We start from the raw sequence: 11,715 nt of genomic DNA, 5'->3' as shown, positions 1-11,715 counted from the left end.
GTCGTCCTCATTGGATCCAAGTAATCTGAACCTCTGCTCTGTAAAAAAATAAGAGATAATTGTTCCTGACCGTACCATTGTGTCCACAGGGGGAGAAGGGAAAGAAGGGGAAAAAAGGGCCTAAGGGGGAGAAAGGAGAACAGGGTGCCCCTGGATTAGATGCCCCCTGCCCATTGGTATGTCCCAGCTGAAAGCTGGAGGTCGCCTCTCAGTGAAGTAAGACAAAGGAAACCCAAAGAGGAGGAGGAGCCACACATGTGTGGGTGTGGCCAAGCCCCTACCCCCACCTCAGCCCAGAAACAGCCCATACTCTCACCCCAACCCTCCCGCCCCAGTACATGCTCAAACACATGCATGTCGACCTGTTTACCATGGTCAACAAAATGAAAATAACCAAATGTACCCTTGTTCCTCTGTCAATCAAAATTCCACTGAAACAGCCAACGATCATGGCAGCATTCACACCACAAATGGTGCCGAACATGTAGTCTAAACAGACGGCTGCATCCCCTGTCCATACTCTGTGGAGGTTCACAGAGATGCCAGAAGGGCTGGCTGGGTGCTGGGTGCTGGGTGCTGGGTGCTGGGCTGAGCTGGTGGTAGGACCTGGTCACACACAGGGCTGCCCCCCTCCCGGAGCGTGAATGAACCACCCCCAAACCCCCAAACCCCACCCCACCCCCCCACCCCAAGCCCCACCCACCTTCTCTCCCAGTAACACTCCCAGTTAATCTCCACAAACAGGGTTTCCGGGGATTAAAGGGTGAAAAGGGGGAGCCGGGCCAGCCTGGGCTGGACGGGCTGGACGCCCCGTGCCAATTGGTACAGTATTCTCTTTCCTTCCTACCCCCTGCGCATGCTTACCCCTTACCCCCCCTGACCGCCCCCCACCCCCACCCCCTACCCCCCGAATCACCCCCCGGCCGAAGAAGGGGCCGGTTTGCCTTGCGCCCTGATTCTTGTATGGCTTCCGCATGGGTAACATGACGCTGTTCCTTTAAATGCCCCCCCCCCCTCCACCTCCTCTCCATCCCGCATGCCCTTCAGCCTGAGTCTTTATCAGTGGCATGTCAAATCAATCACTTAATCTATCTATCTTTATTTCCTTATAGCGCCGTTTACATTAACCTTGCAGTCGGCCTGTTGACTGGCTAGAAGTTATTTTCACTACGTAGTTTTAACAAAATATGACTTGGTTAGGGAATATATTAGACACCTCACACAGATGAGAAACATTTTTGCAAATCTAATCAGCAGGTTATTTACTAATGACAGTAATCATTAGTGCCTATTCTATTGATATACCCTACTGACACACTAGGTACTGTACCAAAAAGAGAATTTATCATGTAATTATTTTAGTTATGTGCAACTGAAGAAAAGCTATATTATTCGCAATTATTTATTCTGTAAGAAGTACTGTTTCAATAGCCTCTTCATTTGGTTTCTGGTATAACATGTTGAGATTTAAATACATGAGTATAGTGAATGTATATCTCAACTTAAATGTTTTCAATGTACAAAAAAGTCAAGTTACTCGCATATGCAAAGCATACACTCTATACATCTCTAAAAAAAAATTACAACTAAACTTTAAACAACATATTTCACAGAATCTAAACAAGCTATATCCACGAGCAGTGCTACCCATGTTTTCCCACGTCTGAGTAACTTGTCCCTGCTATTCTGTAAAAAAAAACGTCCCTAGTGATGGACCGATTTTTCCCCCTCCATTAGATTTCTCCCCTTTTCTTTTCCTACTTCCTATTTAACTGGCTCTAACTCCTGTTCCCAAAACGTCTCCCACAATCTCAGCCTCACTGACTGTCTCCTCTATCCTCTAATCACCTCCTGTCCCACCCCCTGCTGACTGTACCAATTCGGCACACTCTGGAGATGACAGCACAAACATATGGGGGGGGGGGACTACAGGCAAATACAACCCCCCCTCAGTCAGTCCAATCCAATCAGTCCCCAGTCAGTGTACTCAATTCCATTACAGCACACATCCTGGATATGTTTGATATTTCTGTTTAATCTGAGAGAAACACTGATGGCTTCGTGTGTGACAACAATTGTGTTCGACAAAAAGCCAGAGAATCTGATGTAATGCATGTGGCTGATATCACTCTGTGTTCATTGGGGCGTTCATAACCAGTTCATTTTAGTGCACATGTAAGTATTGCTGGTTATGCACTATAGCATGCAATTGAAGGTCTCTGACTTCATGCAGTTATATATATTTGGCGGTAATTCTTCATGTTTTTATGCTTATTTTAGTTCATTTTTGTTTAAGATATATACATATATTGAACACAGGAACGTATGGTTTGTGATACACTGCAACAGTGCACAGTGCATGATGGTCCATTTGAATGTTATTTTTTCCATACTGAGTTTGCATGAGACATGAATAGAACATAAGGGGGAAACATAAACTTGTGGTGAATGTACGAAGCTTCAACTCATGGCTTCAACTCACGGCTACCTTCTTGAAAAGTGTTTTTACTGTTACAAAGATCCTTTTTGGGAAGTTATTTGGACTGTTTCATTATTTGCTATTTCTAATATCTATACTGCATAATATTTGAACAGAAGTAGTTAATTGTGAAATGCATATTTTGCTACTTAATCGATGAATTCATAAATGATAATGCTAGATTATATTTTTTCCACATTATCCGGTTTGCATTAAGCAAAAAGAGAAATTACAGTGGCTTGCTCCTGTCCTGAGTTCTAAAGAACGTAGCTCCCAAACAATGGCAGTCTGTGATAGCACTTTTTGAGATGTTCTTCACTTTCTCTAAAAGGCCTATTTTTTAGATCATTTTAAGGGGTCTGTTCGACTGCCCTGTGTGTACAGCACACTCGTACAGGCACCAAACCTAACTGTGCGCCTAGGGGAGGTTAAATTGGGTACTGCAGTATTCATTCAGGTACTCAGCGACTTCAATGGCAGTTCATGATGAAATTTGAATTGACTTTCTGGGAATCTTTATGAAGTGGTGCCTAACATATTACATTTCTGCTCTTTTGCTTATTATACCAGGGCCCTGATGGTCTACCAATGCCTGGCTGTTGGCAGAAGGTATGTCATCTGACATTATGCATGCAGAGCAGGGACTCACAACAGTAGGGCACACATATGCCTACACTTCCATGGAATACCACAGCATTTTTTTGAGGGGGGGGGGGGGGGGGCGGGGGGTTACTCACAATAGTCAGTGATGTCATACTTAATCACACTTGAGAATGGTGGGTTGTTTCATGTAAAGTACATTTTGCGTGAATTTCAATGGTATCCATTTTCCTAAAAGCACATTATTAATAGACTAGTTCTTCAGCATTTCCTAAACATCCAACTGTGTTAAAATAATGGTCAAGTCTGGTGTTGACCAAGGTTATCATTTTCTTTCCACCATGCTTGTTTACAATAAACTGAAAATTTACAACACCAAGTACCATAAATTAATGTTTTATATTGAGTATAGTGATAAATAGTACAACAAGGTGCACTGCATTGAAGTTAAAATTGATGTGATGCATGGTGATGTTATACGTTGCATTTGACATAAGCATTTTGTGACTGCTTTTACTGGATAAGTAATTGAGACTGGTTCTAACCTGACACCTGACTTACAAGACCTGTATGTCATTGCCTTAACAGCCCTACCTTGTGTTTCTCTCTCTTTGTTTCCTTGCAGTGATCAATCTAACCCAAAAGCATGGAGTTTGTAAATAACGCTTCATTTTACATTCTTTTATTTTTATTTATATATATTTTTTAAATGGAAGATATGAATATATAAATATATTGCAAGAGTGCCCATGAAGTTCAGAAGTAGCTGCTTCTACTTATTTGCGGTTGACAGAAGTGTGTAAAATAAATCTCACGTCAGAATTGCAGAGGTCAGGTGTGTGACTGTACACGGGGCCTGCACTGGGAGCTTATGTCCATCTTGCTGCTTTGTTCACATGGACAATGTCCAAGGATGAGAACTGGACAGCCTGACCTATAGGGGGCGCACTGCACAGGCTGTGCAGATGAGTCCTTGGAAGGGACCTGATTGGATTGAAGAAAACGGGAGATGACGGACATTGATGTTTGTGTTCATCTCAAGCTTGTCATCATTCCATGTCATTACTACCACTACCACCAGCTGAAATGACTAAAACCTTCTGTGTTAACAGCAAAACAAAACAAAAACAAGAACAAAAGAGCATGAATACTGTGCTGAATTAGGAATACCAATGTGTGCATAATAAATATTGTTTGTGTAGTGCGATCCGGTTTATGGCTTCTTCATAAATTAACGTGGCTGATGGATCATGGCAACTAATGTACAACAAAAAGAATTGCAAAGCTCTGAATATGTTTTCTGTTGTTGTTGTGGTTGTTGTCTTTTTTCCACATCATCTTCAAAAGGGAGTCACCCCGTGGCTGGTGGCTTGAAAACAGTAGATTCCCCGAGGAGGCGAAGATGAGTTGTTCTCTTTTCTTTATTGCGGTGAGGCCTACGGACTGGTCGTTGAAGTCTGTGGTCCCTCACAAGGAACTTACCGGGGCCCCTACGTTGAAGCCCACGCTTTCAAACAGCACTTACCACTGATTGGGGGGGGGGGGGGGGGGGGTCTAGGAGGAGAAATGGAGCGGGGGGGCCCCTCTGAGGAGCTATGTCCCGCTTAGCCGCTGGTTCAGTTGGGTTTAGGCGAGGACTTTGGACAGGATTCGTGCGGTGCTACAGAGGCCTGGCCTCTGTGGGCCTACTTGGATCCTAGGGAACGAGGAAGGCACACCCATCAAAATGCCTACATCATCTCTATAGCAACCAAAGGAGTCTCTGCAGCTGAGATTCCATAAAGTGAGATTACAGGGAGGATTAACTAACAGGATATGCTACGGTAGGGAGGGAGTGTTGATGGATGTTATGATTTATTATTGTTTGTTCTTTTTAAATATTGTAATTTCTTGTTGTTTTTGTGTATAGCCTTTGGTGCCTCAAGATTTTTGTTATTCATTCCCATTGTTGGAAATATGGACGTTTTTTTTCATACTTTAAGTGATAGGAATGGTTTGTTTATTGTAGAATGATATCCTTGTAATGTACAATTCTACAGCATTAAAAACCAACAGTACTTACTATTTGTATTATCTTATGAAGCTCTCCCTGACTATGTCAAATGAAGGGGTTTCTTCCTCATTCTTTTTCATGTATATTGTGGCTTCAACAAAATTATTTATATTGTGTAAGAGGAATTTTAAATAGTTATACAAACCATTGCTTGATAATCATATAGAGAATTTTGCATTGGAACCCCTGATAAAGCTGCAGGCCTTTTCTGCTTGAGTTCAGATGGGTCGTGGCAGGAAAACTGGTTCATGACTGGTGCTTCATTTGAAATGTATCTTCAATTTTTGATGTTCCCCTGAACGGGAACATCAAAATCAGTCGAAGTGAGTTATCTTTTTTTATTATTTTTATTTCTGGGGACAATATTTTACAGAAAATCATTTTCACTGTAATTTCATAAGATCACCTCAGTTAAGGACCAGATACTGAAATATGAGCTTACAAAATTTCAATAGCATAAGCTTTATGGCAAAGCTATCAAATTCCTGGGAGAGTTTTTAAAAATGACATGATGACAAAACAAAATTTGACTCATTTTGTTTCCTCTGTTGCCTGCATTTTTGTGATAACATTTCTCTAGAGAACTTGGTTCTAAACAAGAAAAAGTTGTTGGTGAATATTTGTGGTTAGAGTAAGCTGAGTTGGATTCACACTTGAAACCCAATGAACTCTGGTTTCGCCTGTCTGAATTTAGAAGCTATGGTTTTCTAAATTCACATCACTAATTATACTTTCATAGTAGGAGTGTTTGTGAGGGGTTTGTGCTAGACATATATTTGTAATTTAATTGATTCATTCAATTATTCCATTCTTTATACAGTTTTGAACAATTTAATCCTGCATGCAAACAAAATGGAAATATGGTACAACAAGTATGATTTAATGGAGTTTCTATCGTAATTTCAACTGAAGGGCATGTATTGAAATCCATGTGCGTTGCTGTTTGTCCGGCTGTGTCAGATGTACATTACATTCCAACACCAGCATAAAATTAACAGCCTCTCCTGCCACTGAAATTGTTCAGAATTGTTAAACTAGAAGGCGTTTTTTTCATCTGTAGCAACCTTAATACACACCAATAATTTTGCATTTAGAAGTATCACAGAAAAGGTCAATTAACAGAGAGCCCATTTATGTCATACCATAAATATTTTTGACTTAAGATTTTAAAATATTGTATTTGTACTAGTTATTAATTACAATATTTCCAAATACAAGCTTTTTCTTTTTGAAATGCAATCCCAGCATTTATATGCATGGAGGTACTGAGAATTGGCCCCTAGTTATTATGACGAGTTTTTCTTGATGTTATGATCGTTTGATATTCCTGAAAGTTTCCTTCTATGTCTTTGATGGTGCTATCAGCTGGGCACTGAAGGAAGTTCACTGTACACACCAACCAGACTATTTTTATTTTTTGTTACATTTAAGTTTTGTGTATTGTGTATACTTTTATATTTTAATTGCTGTTTTAAATGGTATTTTATTTATTTTGCTTATTGGTTACATGAAGGCATTCCTTTGACATGGGCTCACTTCTTCCAGTTCTCATGCCATTTTTCTCTGCTTATTTCCTTCCCTATTTCTTAGCAGACACAGCAAAATTCTGAGTGTTAAATCAACTCTACCAGTGTTACATCAACTACGGCAGTGTTAAGTCAACTCTATCAGTGTTACATCAACTACGCCAGTGTTAAGTCAACTCTACCAGTGTTACATCAACTACGGCAGTGTTAAATCAACTATACCAGGGTTGTATTAACTCTACCAGTGTTCAACTCTACCGGTTTTAAACACAATAGGGACATTATTTACTTTTTAAATGTTAGAAGTACTCTGTCAGAATTGATTTTACACAGAAAGTGTTTCTGTGGTCGCTGTCAGGTGCAGTGCTGAAACATGTTACTTTGGGGAAGGGAATCCTGTATGGAATGTACGTGTTCGTAAATACGCAAATCTTTCTGTCCCACAGTGGCTTGTGATGCTGGCACCTGAGCGGCTCTTTAGTCGAGTAGCTACAGTTTGCTTGTATGGTACATACAGTAACAAAGAAGCACAGTCCATATGCATCACATTCATTTAAAAATGTTTTTTTTAATTTTTTTATTCCGGGTCTGGCTCTATAATGCTGCTTTGATTTATTTTCTGGTATGACCAGAAACTGCAAAGGGACACACAGTGAGTAAGTGTAGCATAACTCAAACCTACTGGGTTGGGTGCATTCTTTATTTGGAGGTGTGTCTCATAGTATCACAACATTACTGTCCTTGCATTTGCTTTTGTTTCTCCGTTGCCATCATTATGAAATTGATATTGCTGTGGCATGCTTTTTCTTATATGCACTATGTGTTTGGTGTAGTCCAGAGAACCACATAATGCCAGTGTTTAAATTGTTAACAGCTACTGGGAAGTAATAATGATTTGAATACCCAGGCAAATTTATTCAATTGAGCATTGAATGTAGATCTATAATATATGTATAGTGGAATATAAATGTGGCATTCGTCATCTCATTATAGTTTTTATTTACAATCATTTTCTATTGTAATTTCTATTGTATTGTATTAGTGTACTACAATTCATTTGGTTTAAATGTTAAAAGTTTTTCTAAAATGCAACAAAACCATAACTGATTTATCATGAAGATACCCTTTTTTGGATGATGATTCATTTGACAGTTATGCCAAGGAGAGGTTTTTATCCATCTTGTTGTACTGCTTGTCTTAATTCTTCTGTTCTGCCTAAACAAACATTTGCGCTACAAAATCTGGTTGTCCAGAAATGTAAGGCCAACTGTTAAAGTTCTTAACTCTGGTGTGCATACCTGTACAAGTACTGTATGTACCAAATCAAAGCAGACCTCAGTCTAACAGCTTTCAAATTCAGTCCAGTACAGTTTTTTTTTTTTTAAACTGAGCAACATGAATCCTCATCTGAACATTTCTTTGATTATTTTCATTTTGTTTTCCAGAGAATATAGTCTCAGACACTGTCATTCATATTTCCCTTGTTTTTTTTTTGTTACAATTATGGTTGTCTTGTTTTGTTTGTATTTTCTATTTCTTTGTAAGCGTTTGTATTGTAACTTTTTTGGTACACATTTGCTACTCTTTGATGTTTTTTTATTTCCTGTTTCAGGTTTCAGACTTTACCTTTTCCAGTATACATTTCAAAACCGTTTCATGAGGCTGTACTATTTGAGCCAAATAAAATGCTTTACCTCTTTCTGAGTTTCACTTGTTTTGGTATTTAGGAATTTTTTACAAATTAAAGAAAGAAGATTATGAATTAAAAGCCGAGCACCCCACCACCACCACCATCATCTTCTAAAATAAATGATAAATGAATTCATTTGAGACACCTATTGATGGAAATGATATAGTTTTTAAATGATTACTGCAGATGGATATTTTTAACAGGTTTTGGATCTGGTCAGTTTTGTGAGGGGTTTGTTGTTTGTTTTATTTTATTTGTTAAACATCTTACTGTCAATATAAATTTGGTATAATAAATGTGTAGTAACTGCTGAACATTTGTGTTTCTGTGGTCATTCAGTCTCACCCAGTATGGCAGATACTTCCTGGCCCATTACTAAGGCCACCAGTTTGTCTCCATCATATGACCTGCAAGGATTTAAACTTGCAGGTCACTGGTTATCCTCCAGGGGTCGCCATAGGCACTCCAACAGCACTGTCAAGTGACTAAAATCAATTGAGTGTCCTGTTGAAATGGTCATAAAAAACAATTAGTTGATCTAATATGGGGGGAGTCAGCAAGGAATGTGAACATGGATGGAAGAAGTTCAAATGCTACGAGAAGCATGTCTTTGAGCCAGTCGTCAAACTGGTGGCCCTACCCATGACATGAACTAGGCCCTTGTTCCCATCTTGGCCAAGGGATGTTGGTAGGAGGATAAAGGTCCCGAGACTGTCCCGTGGTCTGAAGGTTGCTGTGGTCACGTTATGTCTTTCCAGCGGCTGTTTACAGCCGGTGATATTTATGACTGCACCAGTGTGCGGGCGATGGAATCCAGAGTGAAAAGACAAACGTGCTGTGTGGGTGTTAGAACAGTAAAATTTGCAGTCGGGTTCGTGCACTTGAAGGTCTGCATCATTCTGAAAAGCTCTGGGGAGGTTTTATCTGCACCAGCAGCCAAACGGGCTCATTCTGATTGCAGTCGCCGCGGGCGTGTGCAGATCGGCTGTGCTAAATTCCCATCGCTCCACAGGAAAACACACACTAGCTTGTGCTCACGACTGTTTCTGAGTAGATGGAGATGCAATGGGCCCTCCTGCCTTTTGGCAGAGACAGGGCCGAACAGAGGGGGGCGCTCTCTCATTTTGAAGTGCTCAGTCTTTCAGCACTCGGTCTAATAAATGACTGAAGCCGTTTGGCGCAGTAAAGCAGAACTCGGTGAAGCTGGCAAATGTTTCTACATTTCCATTTTTACATTTCGGGCATTCAGCAGATGCTCTTATTCAGAGAGGCTAACAGTTTACATTCTTTACACACAAATCCATTTATACAGCTGGATATTTACCAAAGCTATTCAGGCTAAGCACCTCAAGGGTACAACAGCAGTGCTCCCACTGGGAATCAAATCGGAGACATCTCGCTTTCGGAGGTGGCTCAACGAGATGGTCACAGTTGTACAAATGGAGAGAATACGCTTCCTCAAGCCCAAAACAACTAATAGATTAATGAAAATATGGGGTCCATTCATGAACTATCTTAAAGAGAACTAACTTAATTGTAATGCAATTCCTGTAAAGGCTTAATTTATATACTGTCTGACAGCTATGTGTGTCTGATTTTCGTTGTTTTTTCTTGTTTTATAGTTTTTTTTGTCTCTATTTGTGTTGAATTGTATGTGCACTTTATAAAATTAGAAAACAAATAAAATAAAATAAAATATTTAAAAAAATAATAAATTCTGAGACCTCTTTGCAGCAAGGCCAGTTCCATAGCTGCTACACTGCCACCCACAGGCGTAAAAAAGCAACAGTTCATTAGCTGACAAGAGACCTCGAAATTTAAAAGGTAAAATAAGACATAAAAAGGCATTGCGCTGTGGAACCTGAAATTTACTACATTGAATGGAAAAAGCAAAAATGCATTATGTGCAGTGGAGATTGAAACATACAGAACTACATTGAATAGTGTGTGAAATGCACTGTGCTCGGCGCAGACTGAAACCTACTGCATTGAATGGAGAAGGAAATGCACGGCAATCACTGGAGACTGAAACACACTACAGGGAATAGTGTGTGAAATGGATTGTGCTCAGTGGAGACTGAAATGTACTGTATTGCATGGATCGAGTGAAATGCATTGTGCCCAATTCACACTTAAATGTACTACATTGAATGGGGAGTGAAAAGCACTGGGCTCAATTGAGACTGAAATGTACTATAATGAATCAAAAGAGCGATGTCCGCTGCACGGACCGGAGACTGAAATGAAAGCGTGCGTCCTCCCTCCGGTCCACAGACAGTCCGTGATTTATACGGTCATCTCTCTCCTGGTTCTGCGGGCATTAGACCTCTCCTCAGCCAGCTGCCACATTTAACACATTCCTACAGCAGCCATCAGGACTGAGGGAGAAGCCCACGGAGAGCTCGTCACTTCCAGAGCCTCAACGAGGAGGGAGCCGTTAGGAGCAGGCAGAAAAACACACTGACGTAAACGGAGCTGGCACAGGGAGCAAGGGGGAATCAGACTCGGACGTACAAGTCCATATTCTCATTCATCTCACGGCCGCGTTTGGTTTTACAGATTAGACCCTTGTGTTCCAAAACCCCTCATCAGCAAGATGAACTTGAGGCAGTTTTGTTTTTTTCAAACATTTACATTTTAAGCTTCTTACTACAATACTCCCATATAGTTCCCACTGAACGCAATCATATAACAAGCTACAAGTGTTTAAAATGCATCAACATTTCTTGAAACACTGAATTTATACTTAAAAGTAAATAAGACACACTAAAATCAGCTTATTTCAATTGGTCTGATGGTTTTTTAAATGAACACACAGTCACTGAAACACTTCAGAGATGTATTATATGAAGATGGTGTTCACAGCACACCAGCAAGTGCAAGCTTGCGCTTGTACGCTGTACCTGCCATCTTGTGGACAATTAAAATATTAACACTGGAGTAGGTTCAGTGCCACCTTGTGGACATTCTGAAAATACACTCAAAATAATATTAAAGGATTCGATGTCTCAAAATGGCACTATTCTTTTGAAACATTTAAAACAATCTCTATTTACTTTGTTATCAATGCACACTTCAAGTATCAGACCACAGAGATGACAAAAGATGCCTATCTATTTAGATTTTTATAGCTGTGTGAATGAATGACATTCCCACACCAAATGTACAGGAGTTTCATTACGCAGCAAAATGCTTGGCTCAAGATTGGCTTTTTTATGAGATTCTAAATCAACAGCTTATAACAAGTCTGTTACAAGTGGATTTTGACTAATACAGACAGAACAGGTTTGAAATTGCTGCGGCTTCAATTATGGAGTTATTAATCTGCAGGGTCAACCTTTCACACAATGATTCCCATGAACATAAA

General features: G+C 40.0%; 1 protein-coding gene across 6 annotated transcripts in view; it reads left to right on the top strand.

The window, feature by feature from the left end:
• The window catches only part of LOC118231892 (collagen alpha-1(XXV) chain), a 196,528-nt gene extending 191,902 nt beyond the window's left edge, over positions 1-4,626 (top strand). For 2 of the 6 annotated variants that reach the window (XM_035426243.1, XM_035426244.1), the window contains exons 34-36: positions 745-822; positions 3,050-3,088; positions 4,427-4,626. In XM_035426243.1, the coding sequence (XP_035282134.1) occupies positions 745-822; positions 3,050-3,088; positions 4,427-4,453 (144 nt within the window). In that variant the 3' untranslated portion in view covers positions 4,454-4,626. Of the gene's footprint in view, positions 1-89; positions 177-744; positions 823-3,049; positions 3,089-3,704; positions 4,253-4,426 lie in introns of those variants that run through there. The other 4 variants (XM_035426241.1, XM_035426246.1, XM_035426242.1 and 1 more) reach the window with 2 other exon arrangements.
• Positions 4,627-11,715: the final 7,089 nt, after the last annotated feature.

Source organism: Anguilla anguilla, chromosome 7 (assembly GCF_013347855.1).
Source record: "Anguilla anguilla isolate fAngAng1 chromosome 7, fAngAng1.pri, whole genome shotgun sequence".
NCBI classification, from domain to species: Eukaryota; Metazoa; Chordata; class Actinopteri; order Anguilliformes; family Anguillidae; genus Anguilla; species Anguilla anguilla.
Note: the sequence above shows the minus strand (reverse complement) of the source record. Positions and strands in the feature narration are given on the sequence as shown.